Source organism: Simochromis diagramma, unplaced genomic scaffold (genome assembly GCF_900408965.1).
Source record: "Simochromis diagramma unplaced genomic scaffold, fSimDia1.1 OVJJ01000321.1, whole genome shotgun sequence".
Lineage (NCBI taxonomy): Eukaryota > Metazoa > Chordata > Actinopteri > Cichliformes > Cichlidae > Simochromis > Simochromis diagramma.
Genome location: NW_024386772.1, coordinates 5799080 through 5822099, shown reverse-complemented (window position 1 = coordinate 5822099; position 23020 = coordinate 5799080). Strand labels below are relative to the sequence as shown.

The window sequence follows — 23020 nt, the reverse complement described above, 5'->3', positions numbered from 1 at the left end:
GGTCGAGATTCCCCCATGTTTGAATGTTTCACCTTGAAAAACAAACGTCAAGCTAATGATCAATGTCCACGTTTAATTGAATTGAGTGTTTTCTGTTATAGCGGGTAAACAAAACTGATATTACATAGAATCCTATAGACTCAACTCCCACTTATAAAAGTTTGGGCCTGTTATCACTCGTTGCACAAACTCCTTAAGGTTATGTACACAAGGTGAAAAACAAGATAAGTTATAGTTGGAGGTTTGCAAGTTGCTTAAGGGTAAAGTTAAACTGCAAAAGCAGATGAGATTGTTTTGGGTTTTTTTTTTGCTGTTAATATTTATTTTCAATTCCTTTAGCGATCGGACCTCCTTGAGTACCTAAAGCATCTTTTGCAAAGCACCATTTTCAGTAATAAAATAGTGGGGGAAGAAGTTAGTAGACTTTATACTTAATTTCACAGCTCATCCATTATATTATGTAATGTTATTATAATGCTTTGCTTTTCAGCCCACTGTTTTAAACAACTAGTCATGTAGTAGCTATATTAGGATGTTGTGCCAAAGCACACAGGGGAAAGATAGTAATGTCTTTTATCTAGTTATTCAGGGAATCAATTCATGGATGTCAGCGCAGTATGTAGGACACAAATCTTGTTCAGAGCGCAACTCTTCTGTCACGGCATCAGAGGGTTGGACTGATGGCCTAAATTACCGAAGCACAATTCCTGGAAGAGTTAATGAAAGTAAAAGAGCAAAAGAGACTTCGCAGCAGCATCTGTTCAGTCTCCCATTCCATTTAGGTCTTTGTAGCTAATTCTTTCTGTTGAAATGAAAATTTACTTCAAGGTGGAAAGCTTTGAGCACGTAATATGAGATCAGCTTTGTTTTCTCCCTTGTTGCCTGACCTTTGGCTCTCCCACCTCTGTGCTGTTTGTGCTCTCCACCCTTATGTTAGAATGCAGTTTAATCCTAACCCTTCCCGCTTGTCTCACAGCGTGTGTGGTTGGGCAGGTTTGTGGGTCAATGGGTGTGAAGGCCGTTTTGATTGTGCCAGCCATGCCGCAAATAGACACAGAGCGGCCGAGCTGCAGCGTGTAACACTCCATAGAATGATGACATCAAGCAGCGTGAGAACAGAGTGACCACTTAAGACACTGGCAGGCTGCTGAGGACCAAATCTCTGTACGGGATAAAGGTCTGGCTCTCTTCCCTCTTTCTAGTCTCCCAGGTCTGATTTGATCTAATGTCTGAAGTTCAGGGTTGCGTGTGATCCTGGCGTAATATACACCACCTAAAACTTCACACTACACATAGGCACACACCCACATGTATATGTTACTTTTGCCATGGCTCCGAGATGACCACAAAGGAAGAATGCGGAGTAATTTCGAAGAGGTGGATTGCAGAGGCTTTTATGACCTCTAGCAAGAGAATGAGGTTATTGTCAGAGAATACTTATTGCCCAGCAGGCATCTCAGTGCAGAAGCAGAAGAGCTCCTGTGCTGAATAAAGTTCTAGTGTTAGAATAAACTAGGAGACACTGTGTGTTAGTGTCAGCCTGTTTGCTCCCCTTGTTTATAGTTGTAAATCTGAGGTTTTTTCCCGGGCCAAAAATGAAGACTTGCAGTGCAGTGCACTTATGCTCTTTAAGGATGTTGAATTGTTGAGATTCAAAATGTAAAAATGCATATGCATATTTTTTGGGAAAAAAACTCCTTTCCCCTTTTTGAGCTGGAAAAAAAGTAAATAAAAACAAATAACGTAAATCCTATATTTCCTTACTAAAGTACAAAGAGCATATAAAATGTTAAAACTTGCAATGCTTATGAATTTTTAAGTTTTGAAGCCAACCCCTTGTGAATATGGGAGTTTCTTCTTCCTTCTTCTTCTTCTTCTTCTACTTCTACTACTTCTTCTACTTCTTCTTCTTCTACTTCTTCTTTGGAATGCCAAAAGCTTTTAATGACTCACTGGTCTGAACTGTGGACAGACTGGATTCACAACCGGCTTTACAGAGTGATGTCGTGCAGAATGCAGAACATGTTTGCTACCGTCACGCTAAAATAAACAAGACCTCGTTGCTGGTTATTTATATTCTTTTTAGGTGTGGTCCTTTGGGTGCAGATATGTTTTGGGGCTGTCTTAATATTATGATGATGCGATGTACCGTACATCCAGCTGCTCCTTTATTTCCCACACCCATCCCATTTATCCCAGGTTGGAGCTGGCAATAGGATGCTACTTTTGACCCCTGGTGGTTGGGTTTTGTGTTTCCTCCTGATTGTGAACATGTAGGGCAAATGTGCTATTTGCTGTGCTACGGAAAATGTATTTACGGTAATTGAGAAATCCCTTAATTATTTTTTACTTTTAGATTAAGGAAATAGCCCATTTGAACTTTGCTGAATATAATAATTTTCTTGGTAATTCTTAGTCAGGCAGGTGGAGAGCCGCTGCAGGTGGCATCCACACAACCTTTTGAAAAATAATAATAAATAAATAAAACTTTGAATAAATAGGTTTTAATTTTATAGGGAGGGGGGGGGGGCACAAGACAAGATTTCATATATATTTTGCATTATATTTTATCTGATACTGAATGGCCTCTAGCAGCACAGTTAGATTTCTTTTTTTCATGCCTCATACTGTAAATGAAGCCTGATTCTTAAGCTGTCAGTACAGGAACCTCACACTGAAGGTCTAAGTCATTACTCTCATGTCATTTTTTTTTTTGTTTTGTTTTAAAATTAGTCTGCTGACGAACATGTGTGGATATAATATGTTTCGCAGTCTCATTAACGTGTCACTCGCATTCTCTAAAAACGCCTCACACTTGACCTTTAGCTGCTTCTTGTGCAACCATGGTCTCCTGCTGAAGCAGTTTACTCATCGATATTATCGCTCCTGTCCCAGTTGCAGTGACGGAGGTGGAGTGTGTGTGTGAAGGCTACCAGTCGGAGGCACTGAGGCGGCTGTCTGGAACCCTACCAGAGAACCAGTGCTTCACAGTGGTCTTCAAAGGAGCCAGGAAGAGCCTGGACCTGAAGTGCCCCACTGCAGAGGAAGCTCAGCACTGGGTGCGAGGTCTCCGCATGTTAAAGGAGCGAGTGGCCAGAATGAGTCAGAAGGAAAAACTGGACCAATATCCTGCCCAATTTCCAATATGCTAGAATAAATATAGCGTAGCTGAGGCAGCATTGCTATGGTGACTGACTCTGCTGTCACATGTACCGTCCTACGTACACAGCATAGCTAAGGTGAGAGGTAATTGCTCGACAAAAAAGCCTTGTCTAAATATAGGCCTGCTATCACTCTTAATTATAATCTCTCATAGCCAGAGGAAAATAGCAGTGTAGTGTTCAGGTAGAGTATAAGATCTTCCCCGTTGCTCTGTTTGTTTCTCATTTTGTTTTCATTGTGAAATAAAACTCATGTCAAGTGCAGCAAGTGCTTTTCACTTAATGTGGCTGTGCAAGGACACCATAAACTGTCAACAGGTTAAAAATTGACATTGAATTGTAAAAGGCTTTTGCTTTAATGGTCCAACACAATGTGAAAAGCACTAAATGCATAAAGATGAGTCAGTTGCTGATAGTTATCGTGTCAAAAGGCTATAGCATTATCAGTCTGGAAAAACACTAAGAGACAATTCCAGTATCTGTTTTGGAAGATGATGCTTTACTTGACTCAGTTTCAAATCAAATTCATGTACCAAATATGCATTTTGTCCTTTAATTCTTGCTAGAAAGGGTGAGTATGAAAAGGAAAAATACAGACCCTTTCAATAACAGCAGGATAGAATAAAAAAAGAGATCAAATATAAGAAAAAGAAGGTTTAGCAAAAATAATCTCCTTTGGGAAAAGAGCAGGTATTAAGTGGATTTATAACAAATAAAACCCAGTAACATCCCATATAAAAGTACCGTCTTAACAGTTTGACTCTATGCTTTAGTCTTGCTTGATTTCTTAACTCCCTACACTTGGATTCGAGGGTACCTCAAGCGAGCAGATCAGAACAACGACGGCAAGATGAGCTACGATGAGGTCAAACGGCTGCTGCTGATGATCAACATTGACGTGAGCGAGCAATATGCCCGCTGCTTATTCAAGGTCAGAGTCATGTGATGTTTTAGTACCTGTATGCTCATTAAACTGCAGCACTGAGTGTAAAGAAGTGAGGGAATTACAGAGCTGTAGAGTTGTTGCTATCTGGTTAAGGAGGTATCATTTTACTCGGACACCCTGGAGTCCAGAGTCTGTGTTCAATTACCAACCCCAGCAGCAAGCCAACCACCAGCCTCACTCCACATCTTTACCCCCTCCCTCTTATCTTCCCCACAACAAATCACGAGCCATTTATTTCTCTTTTGTGCAGGGATTACTACCTGCTATGTCCCTCACTTTACTATTATGGCAGAATTGTTAGTGTTATTCTTCTTCTCTGTGCAGCTTACAGTGCAAAGAAGCATGTTTTCAACGTAGGTGCGCACAGCTGCGTTGAATTATTATAGAGGTGCTTTTCCCACAGGGAGTTTGATGCGCTCCCAAAATAAAAGCGAACAGCCTTTGATATTGTCTATTTTCTTCTCTGTGTGTTCACTTTCTTGGCTCTTTTTAACACACACCTTTTCTGTGCATCTCAGCGGTGTGACCAATCTGGCGATGGCCGCCTGGATCACACAGAAATCGAAGAGTTCTGCAGGGAGCTGCTGCGACGGCCTGAGCTAGATGCCGTGTTTAGACACTATTCAAGTAAAGGTAGCGTGCTCTCCACTGCTGAGCTGCGTGATTTCCTGGGAGATCAAGGGGAGGACGCGTCGCTGGATCATGCTCGAAGTCTTATACTCACCTATGAGCTCAATGACCGGGGTAAGTTGTAAAAGCACTCATTAAAGGACTCAAAGGAGGAACCCAAAATATTTATATATAAATACATTCTGAATGTGACTTTTGATGCCGTCTCCATACAAAAGAAATGGCGATTTAGCCTATCACCATAAAATCTGAGGCACAATCCTGCTGCTGTGCAAAAAAAGCAATCCAGCAGTGAGAGCTCGTTGTTTTAAGAAAGAAAAGTTGTGCTTTGTTTCGCTTTTCTTATCACTGAGTTATTATAATTCAGCCATAATAACAGTACTGATTATACTGTATGTGCACTCACTAACCATTTTATTAGGGATGCCTTCTTAGTACCTGTTTCGGCCTCCTTCTATGTAGCATTGATTCAAGAATGTTCAGGAAACAATCCTCATTTTTGGTCAAATCTGAGCATTAAAACATCATTTTAACATGTAACCTATCAACATCACGCTTTTTATTAAACTTCATTGTGTACACCTAATACTTACCTCAACCGGGCTTTTTAGGTCTCATCACCCAAAGCATTAATAGTGATCAGGAATGGTATGACAGAGAGGCTCCTTGCATGAGTTCCTTAGATTGCATTATATATATCTATTAAAATATAGATTTAGTGTGCATATAACTCTACACTCTAAAAAAAGCCTTGTAAACCTTGTATGTTTATAAGAGGTCCACATGAAACGGTACATTTGGAGCCTAGGTTATGAGTTGTGCCTGTTTGTAATTTGTTTATCTGTCTCTGGTTTGTGCACACCAACATTGGTTTTCTTTTTTTCCTATAACCTAGTTATCTATTTTCAGAGGCCCCACGTGTTTGGTGGTTGTGGCCAGTGTTGTCCTGTTTACATGTCTCATGCTAAAAACCAACTTCAGCCTAATTTTGGTGTCATTTAAACTGAGTTGAACTAATTGTTAAATACAGGAAAAGTAAAGCTGAATGCATTTCTACCATATTATATATCATTAATTATGTAAATCAACAGGATAAAAGAAGAAATCAAACTTTAAGCAACTTTAGGCCTGATTCTCTTTCCACAATTTTGAGCTTTTTTTCCCCTCCATCTGTCTTCTGCTATCTAAATGATGGACATGAAAACGTGAGGTGGTAAGTTCTGCTGTCCACTGTAAAGGACACTGAATAAGTTTTGTTCATGAAAACAGTAAAATTACTAAACATATCAGAGTTGATACTCTTAAACTGAGGAAACCTTTTAATTTTCTTTTAGCAATAATATCATAACATCTGTTTAAAAAAATCAAAATTATCCCAGCTGTCATTTGGGAAAAGGCAGACTACACCCTGGATTGGTCAGTACAACTAATTCCCTTGACAATAATTACTGTAAACAAGAAATAATATTAACCACAAGAAGAATGTAGTTATGACTCAACTGTATGACAGAATTTAGTTTCAAATTAAGACAAGAAATTATTCCTTAGATTGGATATATATATTTAATAGAATATAACTTTTTATAAACCTCTTATGTTATTGGGGTGCGACCGTGGCTCAGGGGTTTGGTAGGCGTATCTGTAACCGGAAGGTCGCCGGTTCAACCCCTGGGCTCTCTGTCCTGGTCGTTGTGTCCTTGGGCAAGACACTTTACCCTACCGCCTACTGGTGTTGGCCAGAGGGGCCGATGGCGCGATATGGCAGCCTCGCTTCTGTCAGTCTGCCCCAGGGCAGCTGTGGCTACAACCGTAGCTTGCCTCCACCAGTGTGTGAATGCGCGAATGAATGAATAGTGGCATTGTAAAGCGCTTTGGGTGCCTTGAAAAGCGCTATATAAATCCAATCCATTATTATTATGTTCATGAGAGGTCTCAATAAAAAAAAAAAATAGTACATTTGCAGCCTAGGTTATCTGAGTTGTGCCGGTTTGTGATTTGTTTATTTGTTTGTGCACACCAACATTGTTTTTTTTTTTCTAAAACTTGGTTATCTATTTTCAGAGGCCCACCTGTTTGGTGGTTGTGGCCAGTGTTGTCCTGTTTTAATGTTGCATGCTAAAAACCAACTGCAACCTAATTTTGGTGTCAATTAAACTGAATTGAATTCAACTGATTGTTAAAGACAGGAAAAGTTAAGTTTGATGCACTTATAACATAATATATATTATTAATTATGTAAATTAACAGCATAAAAGAAGAAATAATACTTCTGGCAACTCTAGGTCTGATTCCCTTTCCACAGTTTTGAGCTTTCTTCCTCATGCTGTCCTCTGCTTCCTAAATGATATACATAGGCTGATATGTTATGCCATTTCATGTCTTCCATGTATCCCTGCTTTCTTTTTACTTGTTTAAAGCCCTTCGTTATCCTGTTAAATCCACTTAAAGATTACAAATTGATGGAAATAAAATACCATTTATTACAGCTCAGAAGAACCTGCTCATGACACAAAATGGTTTCACCATGTACATGCTGTCTCTGGAGAATGATGTCTTCAACCCTAACCATGCCAGAGTCTACCAGGACATGACCCACCCCCTGGCCCATTACTTCATCTCCTCGTCACACAACACTTACCTTACCAAGGACCAAGTCACCGGTGCGAGCAGCACTGAGCCGTACATGAGGTATTGAGACAGAGAAGAATGCAACATTGGCCCTCAGTCAGTCTAGTGAGATATGTGCCTGTGGTTTCAAATGAATAAATCTGTCACTGTCAGGGCTCTAATTCAGGGCTGCCGCTGTGTGGAGCTAGACTGCTGGGATGGAGATAAAGGTGAACCCATCATCTACCACGGGCACACACTCACCTCCAAAGTGCCCTTTAAGGAAGTCATTGAAACCATCGGTCAGTATGCCTTCAAGGTAAGAGATTTTGTAGCTTTCACTCATGGAAATATGCAGTTATGCGTTGTGCTTACAGCTGTGCCAACCCACTGCATTTCTTTTGGTTATACACCTGACTCTGAGGCAATCCTGTGGTATTTTGTATAGTATTATACTCTTGAGTTTTGCATTGCTATAATGTGATCTAATTGCATTTTAACGGCTTAGCATAAGAGTTTTCCTGTGTTTCTCCCTGCAGACGTCCCCATACCCTCTAATCCTGTCCTTGGAGAATCACTGTTCTGTGGAGCAGCAGGCTGTCATGGACAAACACCTCCGTAGTATCCTGGGCAAAAAACTGCTCACAGAGCCTCTCAGTGACCAGCCACTGAGAGACCTGCCTTCTCCCGAAGTACAACAACCACACACATAGAAGCACAGCTGGACCCATTTGCTTTTCTAATAAAGTAATTTATTCCAATGGCATTCCTTGCAGGAGCTTAAGGGGCGCATTTTGGTAAAAGGAAAGAAACACACTCCTCACCTGGGTGAGCTGGTGAAGAACAGCAGCTGCACCAGCTTCTCTTCGAGCTCTGAAGATGAACTAGCCAGCAGCATTAAGAGCACACCCATGAAGGATCCTGCAAAGGTCAGTTCAAGAAAGGCTTGTTATTGAGTCGTGGAAGCTGTTAACACAAACGCTTTAGTTAATTGACCAATTTTCTTTGCATTGCTTTTTCCAGGTCCGTTTGAAACTGTGCCCCGAGCTATCCGACCTGGTGGTTTACTGCAAGAGTGTCCCCTTCCGTGGGTTTGGAAATGTGTCTGAAAAACCGCCAAATGAAATGTCTTCTTTCTCTGAAAACGATGCCCTCAAGCACATCAAAGAGTCTGGTACAATAGTGGAGATAATTGCATCTTGACATCAGATAGAGAAATTCAAAAAGTTTGCCAGCATCGTGTCTTTTGTGCAGCTGGTTCAGCTGGTTCTACAGAAATTATAATTAGCCCTCAACGTATCATGGCTTGTGGATTTCTGTCTTTTTATTTACAGGGAAGCTTTTTGTAAGACACAACAGCAGGCAGCTGAGCCGGATCTACCCTTGTGGCCAGCGCCTTCAATCATCCAACTATGATCCTCAGGAAATGTGGAACTGTGGATGCCAGCTGGGTTGGTACTCCACACTGAAAGCTACGCTGCTGTTCAGATGGAAGCAAAAAAAAAAAGTTTTTTAAAAACCCAGAGACGTGTTTTATTTCTGTAAACTTACTGTCATGTCACATGTAACCTGCTGACATCTCTGATTCCGTTAATTTAATCCCATGTCCCTCCACTTTCCTCTTTCTGCCGTTAAGTGGCTCTAAACTTCCAGACGGCTGGGGAGCAAATGGACCTGAACCAGGGCCGCTTCCTCGCAAATGGTCGCTGTGGATACGTCCTCAAACCCAGCTTCCTGTGCAGCCCCACATCCAACTTTAACCCAGAAAACACGGGAGGAGGCCCCGGTCATACCCCGACTCAGCTGACTATACGAGTGAGTAACTGTTACTAAGTTAAGGGAAATGAACATTATAGATAGATAGATAGATAGATAGATAGATACACAAAAATCCAAAGAATTTAAATTCATCATGAATATTTTTTTTAAAGCATATAGATTTTAATAACCACAATATATGTGATGAAGTTTTTCCAAAGTTTCGTTCAGATGTGCCTACCTGTTAAGGAGGAGATAGACGTTATAGTAAGATTTCTGTACCAGCTGTTCTAAACTTAACATAAAAAGTAAGGAAATTAGTGTTTGGTTGATTATTTCTTTGTGGTAACAATACTTCTTGGTAATAAATCTTATATACCACTGGAAGGATACCACATTTGTAAGGAAAATGCATTTGTGGGTTGAGCAGTAGTGTTGAGAATGTGGGTTGCACTCATGAAAAACTTGCCAAATCTTCTCTGCCAACGCCAAACAGCTTATTCTGCTAATAACTCTTGTTTGGTGTCATTTGTTGGATTGGATAATTGAATTCTGAAGAAACAAGACATATTGGGAGTTTAACAGCAGTAAATGCTGGTTGAAAAATGTCATCCCATCCCACAGCAGTGTGCGACCAAGCTGGTCACCAACATGAGGAGTTGGAGACAAATAAAGAAACTTTCCAATGGTATACAGGGAGTGCAGAATTATTAGGCAAGTTGTATTTTTGAGGAATAATGTTATTATTGAACAACAACCATGTTCTCAATGAACCCAAAAAACTCATTAATATCAAAGCTGAATGTTTTTGGAAGTAGTTTTTAGTTTGTTTTTAGTTTTAGCTATTTTAGGGGGATATCTGTGTGTGCAGGTGACTATTACTGTGCATAATTATCAGGCAACTTAACAAAAAACAAATATATACCCATTTCAATTATTTATTTTTACCAGTGAAACCAATATAACATCTCCACATTCACAAATATACATTTCTGACATTCAAAAACAAAACAAAAACAAATCAGCGACCAATATAGCCACCTTTCTTTGCAAGGACACTCAAAAGCCTGCCATCCATGGATTCTGTCAGTGTTTTGATCTGTTCACCATCAACATTGCGTGCAGCAGCAACCACAGCCTCCCAGACACTGTTCAGAGAGGTGTACTGTTTTCCCTCCTTGTAAATCTCACATTTGATGATGGACCACAGGTTCTCAATGGGGTTCAGATCAGGTGAACAAGGAGGCCATGTCATTAGTTTTTCTTCTTTTATACCCTTTCTTGCCAGCCACGCTGTGGAGTACTCGGACGCGTGTGATGGAGCATTGTCCTGCATGAAAATCATGTTTTTCTTGAAGGATGCAGACTTCTTCCTGTACCACTGCTTGAAGAAGGTGTCTTCCAGAAACTGGCAGTAGGACTGGGAGTTGAGCTTGACTCCATCCTCAACCCGAAAAGGCCCCACAAGCTCATCTTTGATGATACCAGCCCAAACCAGTACTCCACCTCCACCTTGCAGGCGTCTGAGTCGGACTGGAGCTCTCTGCCCTTTACCAATCCAGCCACGGGCCCATCCATCTGGCCCATCAAGACTCACTCTCATTTCATCAGTCCATAAAACCTTAGAAAAATCAGTCTTGAGATATTTCTTGGCCCAGTCTTGACGTTTCAGCTTGTGTCTTGTTCAGTGGTGGTCGTCTTTCAGCCTTTCTTACCTTGGCCATGTCTCTGAGTATTGCACACCTTGTGCTTTTGGGCACTCCAGTGGCATCTTGGCAGCTGCACGCTTGACTTTTCTCAGTTCATGGGCAGTTATTTTGCGCCTTGGTTTTTCCACACGCTTCTTGCGACCCTGTTGACTATTTTGAATGAAACGCTTGATTGTTCGATGATCACGCTTCAGAAGCTTTGCAATTTTGAGACTGCTGCATCCCTCTGCAAGATATCTCACTATTTTTGACTTTTCTGAGCCTGTCAAGTCCTTCTTTTGACCCATTTTGCCAAAGGAAAGGACGTTGCCTAATAATTATGCACACCTGATATAGGGTGTTGATGTCATTAGACCACACCCCTCCTCATTACAGAGATGCACATCACCTAATATGCTTAATTGGTAGTAGGCTTTCGAGCCTATACAGCTTGGAGTAAGACAACATGCATGAAGAGGATGATGTGGACAAAATACTCATTTGCCTAATAATTCTGCACTCCCTGTAGGATTTAGTGCTAAGAAGTATTGTTAGAAGAAAAAGGAAGTTTCCTTCCTTTTTGTGGCAAGTTTATTTTTCATAGTGTCATTTAGTTCTTGTTATTACTGTCCATACTTCAATTTTTTTCATAGAGGAGAGGCCATCCTCTGTTGTTCCTCTGGAAGAGTTCCCTTATGTCTAATCTAGAGTCTAAACATAGAGCTATTGTGTGCTATCCAGATTGTCAGATTTTGCAAAAAAGTTGCCTCCAATAGACTTTTTTTTATACATTTCTAATGATAATTTCATGCACAGAATGATGAATTATGTTTTGCTTTTTCAGATAATATCTGCACAACAGCTGCCAAAAATCAACACAGAGAAGGCGAGCTCCATTGTGGACCCACTAGTGTGGGTGGAAATTCATGGGGTGGCTATTGATAAAGCAAAACAAAAAACCCACCGCATTGACAACAATGGTAATATTTATTTATTTATATATTTATCCACAACAATAAAATTTTAAAAATACATTTTTATATGTATTTTTTTTTTGCAGAGTGATAATATATATGTTATCTATGTATATTTAAATTCAATGCAGGCATTTCTGTAAATCAGTGTTACTTTTATAATGCAGTGACAGGAGACAAGAGATGATGTCAGAAAGCTTCTTTGTACCTTATTCAAATCTTGGAATATATACATGTGTAGGAGTCTTTTCAATCCAATGCCATGATTAGTTTGTTTGAAAGGTTTAATGCACCAGATGGTGTATTTACAGCTCTTGTGCGCCCTCTGCAGGTTTCAACCCTCGCTGGGACTGTACTCTGAGCTTCCAGCTGCAGGTCCCTGAGCTGGCCCTGGTGCGGTTTGTAGTGGAGGACCACGATCATGCTGCCAAAAATGACTTTGTGGGGCAGTTCACTTTACCTTTTACAAGCTTTCGCATAGGTGCTTATTAAGATTTAGTCTACAAGTCAGTCTTCACTCTCGGATGTTCTTTTTAATATGTGTCATACTCTTTTTTTTTTTTGTTTCTTCTCCCCACCCAGGTTATCGACATATTCACTTACTGAAGGCAGATGGTTCTAGCCTTTCTCCTGCTACACTCTTTATCCATGTCAAAGTGACTCGCAGAGGTGTTCCTGTCAAAACTATGGCTGAGCGTATTGCCGCTGCCAAAGGCAAAGCGTGACACACATCTGAACAAGACAATCAGATATCTGGACAATGAAGGACCTTGGAAGGAGGAGCTCCGAGCGTAAACAGACAGAGACAGAATGCTGCCGTTGTCTTACAGTTCAGACCCCAAGTGGTCCAGTTTGCACAAAACCACTTCCCAGTGCTTGAAGAAAGGTGTCTGTCAGAGATGGACACATGCCCTCTGGTGACTGTAATTCATAACAAAAAAATGTAGAAAAAGGGACTGTTAGAGAGAATGAAGATCATTTATTTTATGTCATAATTTTATTTTTTAACATGTTTTTTTAACTTGAAGGATAATGATCGCTTAAGTAAAATAGCACTTCTTAAATTGATGCTATAACAGAATTGCAATGAGATGTAAACCAAGTGTAACTAACTGTGTTTGACAATATACATAAACATCAGTGTTTTAGATGTTATTATTGGCACCATTAACTGTGCTGTAATACAGATTTAATTTTGTGTTAGTGAGTGCCCCAGGGCGCCATGGCCCATGCTGCCCAGGTACAAGTACTTGATACTCCAGATATCTGGGCACTTTTTTTTAAATTCTGTCTGGAAGACAAATTCTAACATATTCTTACATCTTCCAGCAGAACATGACAGACTTAACTTGCAAAGATAAGCTTTTTTCTTAAATGTGTTGTATTTTATCTTAGCATCATTTCACATATGTTCAAATGTGCTTGTTTAAAATCATATTTGACTTTTAACGATACAGTATTTCCATATAAGCTTCTTTCATTTTGTCAACTTTTGTCTTCGTATTCAGATCTAGAAAAAAATGCTGTTAAAAACTAATTGCACCAATCTAATACAACCACTAATTACTCCAGGCTACAGTGAATCTTTTAATATTCTTATAAGGAGGTTCACTGATAATAAAATGGTCCAGCGATGAAAAGTAATTACTGTAATTACAGTTTTAATGGTCACGCTGGTTTTTGAGAAAAATGTAATATGTATTTAATAGTGGGTGAAGTAAAACTTTGCTCTCTTAATGTTTAATATAGAAGCTTTGGGATGCGTTTGAGTGGTTATGTTTGCAAGAAAAATGTTTTTATAAAGCACTTCTAACAATTTTTTTCACATGCTGTCAAAAGATACAAGTGTCTGTTTTAGTTTCAAAAGTCCACAGTGTTGTGTGTGGACACCTGACACTTTAATAAATGCATAACCAGAAGGTTCTAATCTGTGAATTTTTGTCTGACTTTTCTGTGGTACTCTAAAGCTGTCAGCCTAAAACATGATAAATCTTTATATTCCAACATTAGAACTATCAATGGATATGTCCCTGCCTGATTAGGCCAAAAGTAAAGACAAAAAAAATGAAAACTCTTAGCAATATTTATGAAATTTCACATTACACAGCATGGCAGCAATTTCTCCAACAACTGGACTTCTTTTGTTTTTAACATCAGCAGAAATGGTTCAAAAATACACCTCAAATATATTAATATAGTCCCTGTTGATATTTAGGTCAAAATGTTGCATTGCTAACAAAAAGTAATCACACACGGCTCTCTGAAATAATCATTAGCAAATATAATCATGTTATCGTCTCATATGACTGCCACGATTTCTTATACTGTGTATGTTGCAACTCTGTGGGTATTTTGTCCAACTGTTGTTGCCGTAGCTGTAGCTCCATTGCTGTAGTAATTATTGTTAAACACCGTGTCACTACTTTTAATGTATTCATGCAAAACGTCAATAGAAGAATATCCTGTTAGCTTACTTTATGCAAAAACTGGGTTCTTTAATGCTCCTATCAGGGTTTATTTATTATGAAAATAGATTAGATGTGGGCCTAAAAGGTTTTGGCTGCTTTGGAGGCGCTAATCACTACGCAGACTACGTAAAAGAACAGCTAATGTACATTTTTACCTAACTGTTAGTGCATTTTAACTGACTTTCAAACAAGAAATATCAACGCCACAATGCTTAATCTGCTCAGATGGTCTCATTAAATAATCCACCTAAATCTGAGCATGATTTTGCCTTCTTACTCACCCTGCTGTAATATTAATTTATTAGGCCTCAGATTATCTTGCAAGATTCACCATCTTACACGTGTTTCCACTCCAGTGATTTCATTTGCCTTTGGGTTGTATGGGCGCCACATGGCTGTTTGTCTTTAGAGGGAAAAATATATTAAATACACAAAAAATCTATTTTTACTGGGGCTGTGAGAACTTAAAAATGGACGCTTTAAAACGACAAACCGTGCCCGCTCCATTACGAGCCTTCTGTTTATCGTAAATATTTGGAAATGATCGGGTAAAAAAACACGACCATGGCTACGCCTCCACTGCACGTATCAGCCAATAGCGTCGAGACTATTTTAAAGGTGTCAAGGGGCACGCGGTGGAGTCTCACTTCCTGGTTGAAGATGGCGGATGAGAATGAGACAGCACCGATGCCGGAGAAAGAAGATGTAGAGGATCACGCACACTGCAGCGACTGTGAAAATGAAGAGCACCACTTTGACGATGGGTAAGGAGGCATGCTTACTCGGTCGGTGGCGTAAAATACGTCACGGCTCTGGAGATTTTAACAAAATTAACTTAAACTAAACCTCGGTGAGCAGTCGGGATAGACGGCCATCCTTCGACGTTGTCCAGCCCATTTTCTTTCATCCTATTGGTTAGTAGCAACGTTCGCTTGCTTGTTCTTTCATCCCATTGGCTGAGAAGGATGTCTTTTCCAAATATAGGCTGGACTTAGCGTTTTCCTAAGTATATGGTTAGAAAGGAGAAAGCAAAGTGCGTTTTGAAGCCAATTTTACACCAAGACGCATGTTTCTGTTACTCATAAAACTTGCAGAAAAAATAAACTTTTAACTAAATTGATAGTTTCCGGTGTTCTTCGCATGCCGTTGCTGTGTTGACGGTAAATGATGCAAATCACGTTTGCGCCAGCTGACATGTAGCGTATTAGCTTGCATGCTAGCGTACCTGGCATTGTCTGTGTGTGTGTGGATTCGGTGCAAGATCAAAAGTGAAACAAGCACAAACGTGCATGCAAAAAGCACTCAGCTTAAACATAATATACCTGGGCCCCGGCGTTGTGAAGTGAGGGCTTTGAATTCCCTCTTTAGTCACAGAATTGTTCACGATCTTAAAGCAGCCTAGCTCGGTTGCTCTTATTCAGTACAAGCTTTGATAGAAACCCTGTTTTTTTTTTTTTTTCTTATTGTATTTTATTTTTTTTTTAAAGAGAGAAGTGGTGTCACATATGAAACCGCGTGTCCGCAAAGCAGCTGGCCTTTGTTTTTAGTAGAACAAGTGGAATAAGAATGCGTCTCTGTAAGATAGTTTTCGCAAACATCTGATCACTAACTGGAGGAAATCTGACTCCACAGCCACGCGTTTCCGTTTTTAGAGACACAAAGAAGCGAATAAAGATAAAATCTGAGAAATAAATTAACTTAATGTTGCAGAATTCTACCTCAAACCCACGTTGCTGTATGGCTAAAGTAGGGTGACCATATTTTGATTTCCAAAAAAGAGGACACTTGGCTCAGTCATGAAGGATTTGCTTAAAGAAACATATTTGACACATTTAAAAGATTCCTTCTCTGTGCAGTTAATGGATTGTGAATTGTAAACTATGTCATATAGGCTTTTACAAGTCAACAAGTGCAAAAAAAACTTAAAAATACCCGAATTAAATAATGGTACAGAAATAATGCCTCATCTGCATAAGAAAAATTACCAGTACTGGGTCTGTACGAGTGAAATTTCTTTTGCAGTTCGTCTGAAAAGATGCACTTGCGCTTTGGGATCTTTTAAACAGTTGCTGTGCGCTGTCTGTCCCGTCTGTGAGCGCAGAACAACTCAGAAAGCAGCAGTTTGGGGGATGATGTCACACACATGGGTCCTCTGTTGGAATATAGGAAAACCCGGCCTTTTTTATCAATCTCAAAAATCCCCCCGGACAGAACGTGAAAAGTGGACATGTCCGGGGAAAAGAGGACGGTTGGTCACCCTAGCTAAAGTGAAACATATTCCCCTGCAGGTCTTTGAACCTTCCTGCACTCAGAAACAATTGTTTGGCCCCTTAACTGCTCTACCCTGTTGAAATGGAAAGTGGGAGAACAAACCATTGAATGTTTTGTTGTCCATTGTTCCAGTCACTTGCTGGGCTCTTGTACATACAGTACATAAACACACACGCACAGATACTCTTCTTCTAGATGTCATCTGATTCACCATCTGTGCTGGTGTTTTAAATACAGGCTGCGTACTGGCCTGCATTTCTCCCCTCTTGGACACTAATGAGATTATCCTGTGTAAGTATGTTGCCAGAAGATGAAGTAGCTGGCTGGAGATATGTGGCTTTTCTGGTTGGAGCAGATCAGAAGAGAGGGTTATTCTGAAAATCTGCACTCACTTCTAAACATCCTGCAAACAACTTGGGAATTTCTGTATGTTTTAGCTGAAGGACTGGTTTTATTGTGTTTTTAGCTGCCCTAGAGCTACACCTCTTGTTGTTAGTTTAAACACACAGCTACTCCTCGGCTAACAAGGCTTTGCATCAGCAATGAAATGTAAATTGTGTTGGAAGTGTCGGTGGTTTAATAAGCTTGGGTGTTGTTTAAAAGCAGATCGCAGAAAATAAATTTCCACCATGATTTTCTTTTCTTCTGAGATCAGTCTTAAAAAGGATGCCATCTATTTCTGTCCTGTTCCAGTGAGAGGGGTCTTGGGGACGACACTGGCGCCAAGAAGAAGAAAAGGAAGCAAAAAAAGAAGAAGAAATCTGGTGCCACAGAAGCAGCTCAGGACCCCCTTGCCAAGGCATGAATTTATGCATTTCTGTCTTAATGGGTTATAAACCCAACCTAAAAGGAAAGGAGAAACAGTCCAGTTAAGGTGTAAACTACTAAAATCACAGTTTAGATACAGAATGGTTAAAGACTGTTTAGATAGGATCGACTTCTGTTTGTTGTTGTCTTGTTTGATGTATATTTGTGTTTACTTCCCAAACAGGTGAATTCGTTGCCAGCTGATAAGCTACAGGAGATCCAAAAGGCCATTGAACTGTTCTCTGTTGGCCAAGGTCCAGCCAAAACCATGGAGGAGGCCACTCGGAGGAGTTACCAGTTCTGGGACACACAGCCTGTGCCCAAACTAGGTATGGTTACAGATGGCGTAGTTCTGTATTTCATGCCAATATGTAGCTTATAGGTCAAATCTTTAGGGATTGATAAAAGAATGTTTTTGTTGTTGTTGTTTTGGGGTTTTTTTTTCTGCATGTGGACAAAAGTGGGCTTACACAGATGGTCAGTTAACACAGAGTGAACAGAAGGGAAAAAAGGCTTGTGCTTATGACTCAAGTATGCAAAAGCTCGGTACAACAGCATTATTTTGCAATCTGTTGGTGAAATGTGCCTGGAATTGATGATTAGGCATGGTTATGAGGAAGCTGCATATCTATTTCTCTCATTTCAATATACCGCAGATGTGCTCTTTTTGTTTGCAATCTGGTGAATCGGGAGGCCATTTGAGTACACTGACCTCGTTTCATGTTCAAGTATCCAGTTTGAGATTACTTGACCTTTATTATATGACATGGTAGCCTACTGGAAACAGCCATCAGAAGATGGGTACACTATGGTCATAAAGGGAATCACACTGTCAGCAACAGTACTCAGGTAGGCTGTGGTGTTTAAATGTTGTTTTATTCTGAGGGGCCCAATGTGACCAAGTAAGCTTTCCCCACACTGTTGCTTCACTGCCAGTGTCCTGAGCTGTTGGCAACATAAATCTATGCCGAACTCTGACCCTACCAGCCGAATGTCACAGCAGAAATTAGGACTCATCAAACCAGGCAGTATTTTTCCTGTCTTCTGTTCTGCAGTTTTGGTAAGCTGAATTTTAGTCACAGTCTCCTGTTCGTAGCTGACAGGAGTGGCACCCACTGTAGTCTGCTTGAAGGTTTGACTGTTGTGCATTTGGAAATGCTCTGCTGCATAGTTTTGTTGTAACAAGTAGTTAATTGAGGTCCTGGTGCTTTTCTATCAGCTCAAAGGAGTCTGGCTCTATGCTCCTTTGACATCATCAAAGCGTTTTCTCCCAAATAACTCACTGGATATTTTCTGGCCATTCTCTGTAAGTCCTAGAGATGGTTGTGGGGATAATCAGTAGTAGATCAGCAGTTTCTGAAATATTCAGACCAATCCATCCAGCACCAACAACCATGCTACAGTCATAGTCACCTAAATCGCCTTTCCTCCCCATTTTGATGCTTGGTTTGAAATTCAGCAGGACATCTTATCAATGTCTACCTGCCTACATGCACAGAGTTGCTGTCAGGTAAAGGGCTGATGAGAGATTTGCATAAATGTTGGGAATGTGAGGTGGCCAGTGGATATGTGCCATTGCTTTCTGGTCTTCTAAGAGTGACGGTCTAAAAGAGTGTATATAATTTGCAGGTTTTTGTGCTTTGTCAGACTTCTGTTTACTTTTCCTTCAGGGGAGACGGTGACATCACACGGCTCCATTGAACCTGACAAAGACAACATTCGAGAAGAGCCCTACAGCCTCCCGCAGGGCTTCAGCTGGGACACCCTCGACCTAGGGAACCCCGCTGTGGTAAGAAAGCATATAAACACAAACACTCACAGCAAGCATGCACAGGAGGAATTTGTCTTTCAGTAACAAAGTCCTGGACTCGTGGTGCTTTGCACTACATTTTGTTAAGAAACTAGTGTTTTGTTTTTTATTCCAAGTTTGTCCTCTCAGTAATTATGTGACTGTTTATGCAGAAGTGCTTGTTGTTTAGTCAGAGTGTAGTAGCAGTCCAATCAGAAACTTTGTCCTTTTGTCAAATGTTCATTGTTGAAATGTGGTTTTGTTTTTTAATTTGGTGCTCTTGACTTTTTAAGATGACTCTTATTCTTTTCTTCTCTCTACAACCAGCTCAAGGAGCTTTACACCCTTCTCAACGAGAACTATGTTGAAGATGATGATAACATGTTCCGATTTGACTATTCTCCTGAGTTCCTGCTCTGGTAATTTCTCATATTTAAATATTGTTCAAATATTAATACAAGTGCATAGAAATGTGTGGCATTTTTGACTGACCTTGTCCTCCTCAGGGCCCTGCGACCTCCTGGCTGGTTGCCTCAGTGGCACTGTGGAGTGAGGGTTAACTCCAACCAGAAGCTGGTTGGCTTTATCAGTGCCATTCCTGCCACCATCCACATCTATGACATGTAAGTAAACAGAATAGTTTGGCGGGGGGGAGTCAATATGTTATCCTCCGTCCATTATTTACTTCCCGATGGAACTTGTTTTGTTTCTATTACTGGCCTATGACTAGTATTTCTAATAGATTGTATTCAGTGTGTTATTCAAATAAATAAATGTCTCATGATTGGGTTTTTTTCTGCTTTAGAGAGAAGAAAATGGTTGAGATTAATTTCCTCTGCGTCCACAAGAAGCTTCGCTCCAAACGAGTCGCTCCAGTTCTGATCAGAGAGATCACCAGACGGGTCAACCTGCAGGGAATCTTTCAGGCAGTGTATACTGCTGGAGTGGTACTACCCAAACCTGTGGGCACATGCAGGTGGGTGTGACAGGGATATTTTCTAACCCCAAGCCCTAGGGTTAGATTTCATTCACTGCTTAAATTGGTACTTAATGACGTTTCCTTCGTGCAGGTACTGGCATCGCTCTTTGAACCCTCGAAAACTAATTGAAGTGAAGTTTTCCCATCTGAGCAGGAACATGACTATGCAGCGGACCATGAAGTTGTACCGCTTGCCAGAGGTTGTTGGCGACTAACACAAATTTTCAGTCACTTTAGAAATCACCTCTTTCTTCCAGCATGTCTTTTAATGTATTCGTCCTTGTCATCGCTCTTTCAGGCCCCAAAGACTTCTGGTCTGCGGCCAATGACCAAGAAGGACGTGCCCGTGGTGCATCGCCTCCTCCGTGAATATCTGAGCCAATTCAACCTGGTGCCAGTCATGAATCAGGAAGAGGTGGAACACTGGTTGCTGCCCCAAGAGAATATTATTGACACTTATGTGGTGGAGGTAAAGAATCCAGAAAAAATCTTTGAGGGGGAAAAAAAAACCCTTTAAAATTCTCTCCAAGTAACTAAGGGTTACTTTGTTGTCATTACAGAATGATGGCAAAGTGACAGACTTCCTGAGTTTCTACACTCTGCCCTCTACCATTATGAATCATCCTGTGCACCGCAGTCTAAAAGCGGCATACTCCTTCTACAATGTACACACCACCACCCCCCTGCTCGACCTGATGTCTGATGCCCTCATCTTGGCCAAATCGGTGCATGTTCAATCTTTAAAAACATGTTCTCTGAAATGTTTACTTTCAAAAACCTAATAATTTTTCCTGTTTCTTTATTCAGAAAGGGTTTGATGTCTTTAATGCACTGGATCTAATGGAAAACAAGACTTTCTTGGAAAAGCTTAAGTTTGGCATCGGTGATGGGAATCTACAGTATTACCTGTACAATTGGAAGTGTCCCAGCATGGGGCCGGAAAAGGTGGGTTTCTGAAATGACTTGTTTCTTTTAAAAGATTTCGTTTTGGGCTTTTTGCCTTTTCACTGCAAACCTGTCACTAAAGAGTAGACAGGAAATGGGGGATGGAGTGCAGGAGAAGATAGGGCAAAGTGCTGCAGGTTGGCAAATGTGGGCTGCTGCATTCCTGTCATATGGGCACCTGCTGTAGCACAAATATGAAACTGTCTTAAGGGAATTTTAATGTTTCAGGTTAATTTACCAAAAGATATAATTGTTGTCTGCATTAATTTTGGGTATAAATTGTTCTGGTATCATTGTGCTGCTCACATAAGTATTTGCTTTTTATGGTTGTTCATGCAAGAGACTGTTTAACCTGTCACTGCAGTTGGATTCACACTTGTATTGCAGTTTTGTTTGTGGCATCATGTATTTTATTTTATTTTTTTAAAGGCTAATTGTTCATGTCTTTGTCATGCATCTAGCTTTTCTGTTACATTTTCATCCAGTCTCATGCAGTACTACTACAGATGCCTTACATGTGCCATAGTGACTCCTGCACAAACCCAAGCTACATTTGTGACTGTTTTCGTAACGGCTCCGTTGCTTCTTTTCCAGGTGGGATTGGTTTTGCAGTGACATCCCTTCTAAATGCAGAAAGCAAGTGGCACCATCAGGTGAGGAGGTGGCACAATCGCACTGGCCACCTGACAGATGAACTGATGACCTCCTACTTTAAGAATGGAAACCCACCGCCCATTTTTACTTTTTGACCTTTTGAACTTTGACCTGCACTACCGCTGCCAGGCAGGGAGGCAGGGGGGAGTCTTCAGCTCTTCCCTCCTTCCTCGATCACATGGACCTTAAGCCATTGTAGTTACCATCCCAAACAACTGTACATCTGAAAGCTGTCTTGATTGTACCATACTCGCACTCACAAGAACAGTTTGCACAGGTTACTGGATACCAAACGCTCATTATTGGTGACAAAGCATACCGTATGTGTAAATAATGTCAAACATAACTGCGAATTACACCCTAACGCATACAGACTAGAGCCTACTGTTTGTTGGAAGTGCTTTTTGCAACTACAATAATTCTGTCATCCTTAAGTTTTAGAGATAAAAATCAAAAGGATCAAAATTATTTTAAAGAGAAAACGGCTGAAAAGGTGAGATAATAAATACCAAAAGTGTACACAAGAATAAGGGCTTCTGTTTTAGAGTTTCCTTGTCAACCGTTTTTTGTCGTTTGTATTTTGCTCATCAGAGTCGGTTCTGGCAGTAATGGAGGCATTTGAGCAAAGCTTGAAGATGAATTCCAGAGAAGGCATTTATTTTCTGGAGTTTCTTGTCATTAACTTCGCCACAGCTTGCTGCACTAACTAGAACCCAGTTACACAGACTGATTAACAGTTCAGACAAAAAAGTCAATCATTTTCTATGTGGTTAGACTGCAATGGAGAGGTTTAAGGCATTCTGATCAACATTTATAAGCAGGGATACAATTTATAAGGACACCTTAAGTTCACAGGGCTCCAGTTGCAAAATCCACCTTAAGAAATCCTTCGATTTGGCTCTCACTGTATACAAGTCTTAAGGTCAAGGGTTTTTTAAGCTCAGTATGCAGATTTTGCTTGAGGGAACCACACAGGATGTCTTAAAGAGTCAAAAACTTAATGTATAAATGTTGCAAACTGTAATAGACCATAAACAGTTGGAGACAAGTTTACATATTTGATGAGCTGACATCACTGATAAGGTACTTTTCCCTGCTACAAGTCCACAATATTATTAACAATCATAAAATTTTGCACCTCACACATCATATTTAGCTTACACTGACCATGCCATTAGGTAGAGTAGGTGGGTGTTGGAACTGGACCTGTGAACAGCAGTCTGGACTTGCAAGACCTGCAGCGTGGATGGATGATAACTGGGGAAATGCCCCAGTTAAAATATTTTGTAAAATGTTGGTTCTATTTGCAAACGGATGTAAAAAAAAATGAATAAAAAATGAAT

General features: G+C 40.4%; 2 protein-coding genes across 5 annotated transcripts in view; both read left to right on the top strand.

The window, feature by feature from the left end:
- plcd3a (phospholipase C, delta 3a) overlaps positions 1–13699 on the top strand; it is a 37330-nt gene extending 23631 nt beyond the window's left edge. For all 4 annotated transcript variants that reach the window (XM_040044961.1, XM_040044937.1, XM_040044946.1 and 1 more), the window contains exons 3-15: positions 2896–3124; positions 3963–4092; positions 4626–4851; positions 7224–7425; positions 7519–7663; positions 7884–8036; positions 8121–8273; positions 8368–8518; positions 8679–8795; positions 8981–9159; positions 11635–11770; positions 12096–12245; positions 12347–13699. In XM_040044961.1, the coding sequence (XP_039900895.1) occupies positions 2896–3124; positions 3963–4092; positions 4626–4851; positions 7224–7425; positions 7519–7663; positions 7884–8036; positions 8121–8273; positions 8368–8518; positions 8679–8795; positions 8981–9159; positions 11635–11770; positions 12096–12245; positions 12347–12489 (2114 nt within the window). In that variant the 3' untranslated portion in view covers positions 12490–13699. The remainder of the gene's footprint in view (positions 1–2895; positions 3125–3962; positions 4093–4625; positions 4852–7223; positions 7426–7518; positions 7664–7883; positions 8037–8120; positions 8274–8367; positions 8519–8678; positions 8796–8980; positions 9160–11634; positions 11771–12095; positions 12246–12346) is intronic.
- Positions 13700–14781: 1082 nt separating this feature from the next.
- nmt1a (N-myristoyltransferase 1a) lies at positions 14782–23020 on the top strand. The gene is made up of 12 exons (XM_040045016.1): positions 14782–14996; positions 17197–17302; positions 17495–17639; positions 18981–19099; positions 19427–19518; positions 19606–19722; positions 19905–20075; positions 20170–20278; positions 20377–20547; positions 20639–20803; positions 20886–21023; positions 21618–23020. The coding sequence occupies exons 1-12, from the start codon at positions 14797–14799 to the stop codon at positions 21636–21638; spliced, it is 1554 nt and encodes a 517-aa protein (XP_039900950.1). The 5' UTR covers positions 14782–14796; the 3' UTR covers positions 21639–23020.

Coding starts and splice junctions, on each gene's coding strand:
- nmt1a (XM_040045016.1), top strand. CDS start 14,797: ATGGCTACGCCTCCACTGCACGTATCAGCCAATAGCGTCGAGACTATT. Junction 14,997..17,196: donor GAGCACCACTTTGACGATGG/GTAAGGAGGCAT, acceptor GTCCTGTTCCAG/TGAGAGGGGTCTTGGGGACG. Junction 20,076..20,169: donor AAACCTGTGGGCACATGCAG/GTGGGTGTGACA, acceptor TCCTTCGTGCAG/GTACTGGCATCGCTCTTTGA.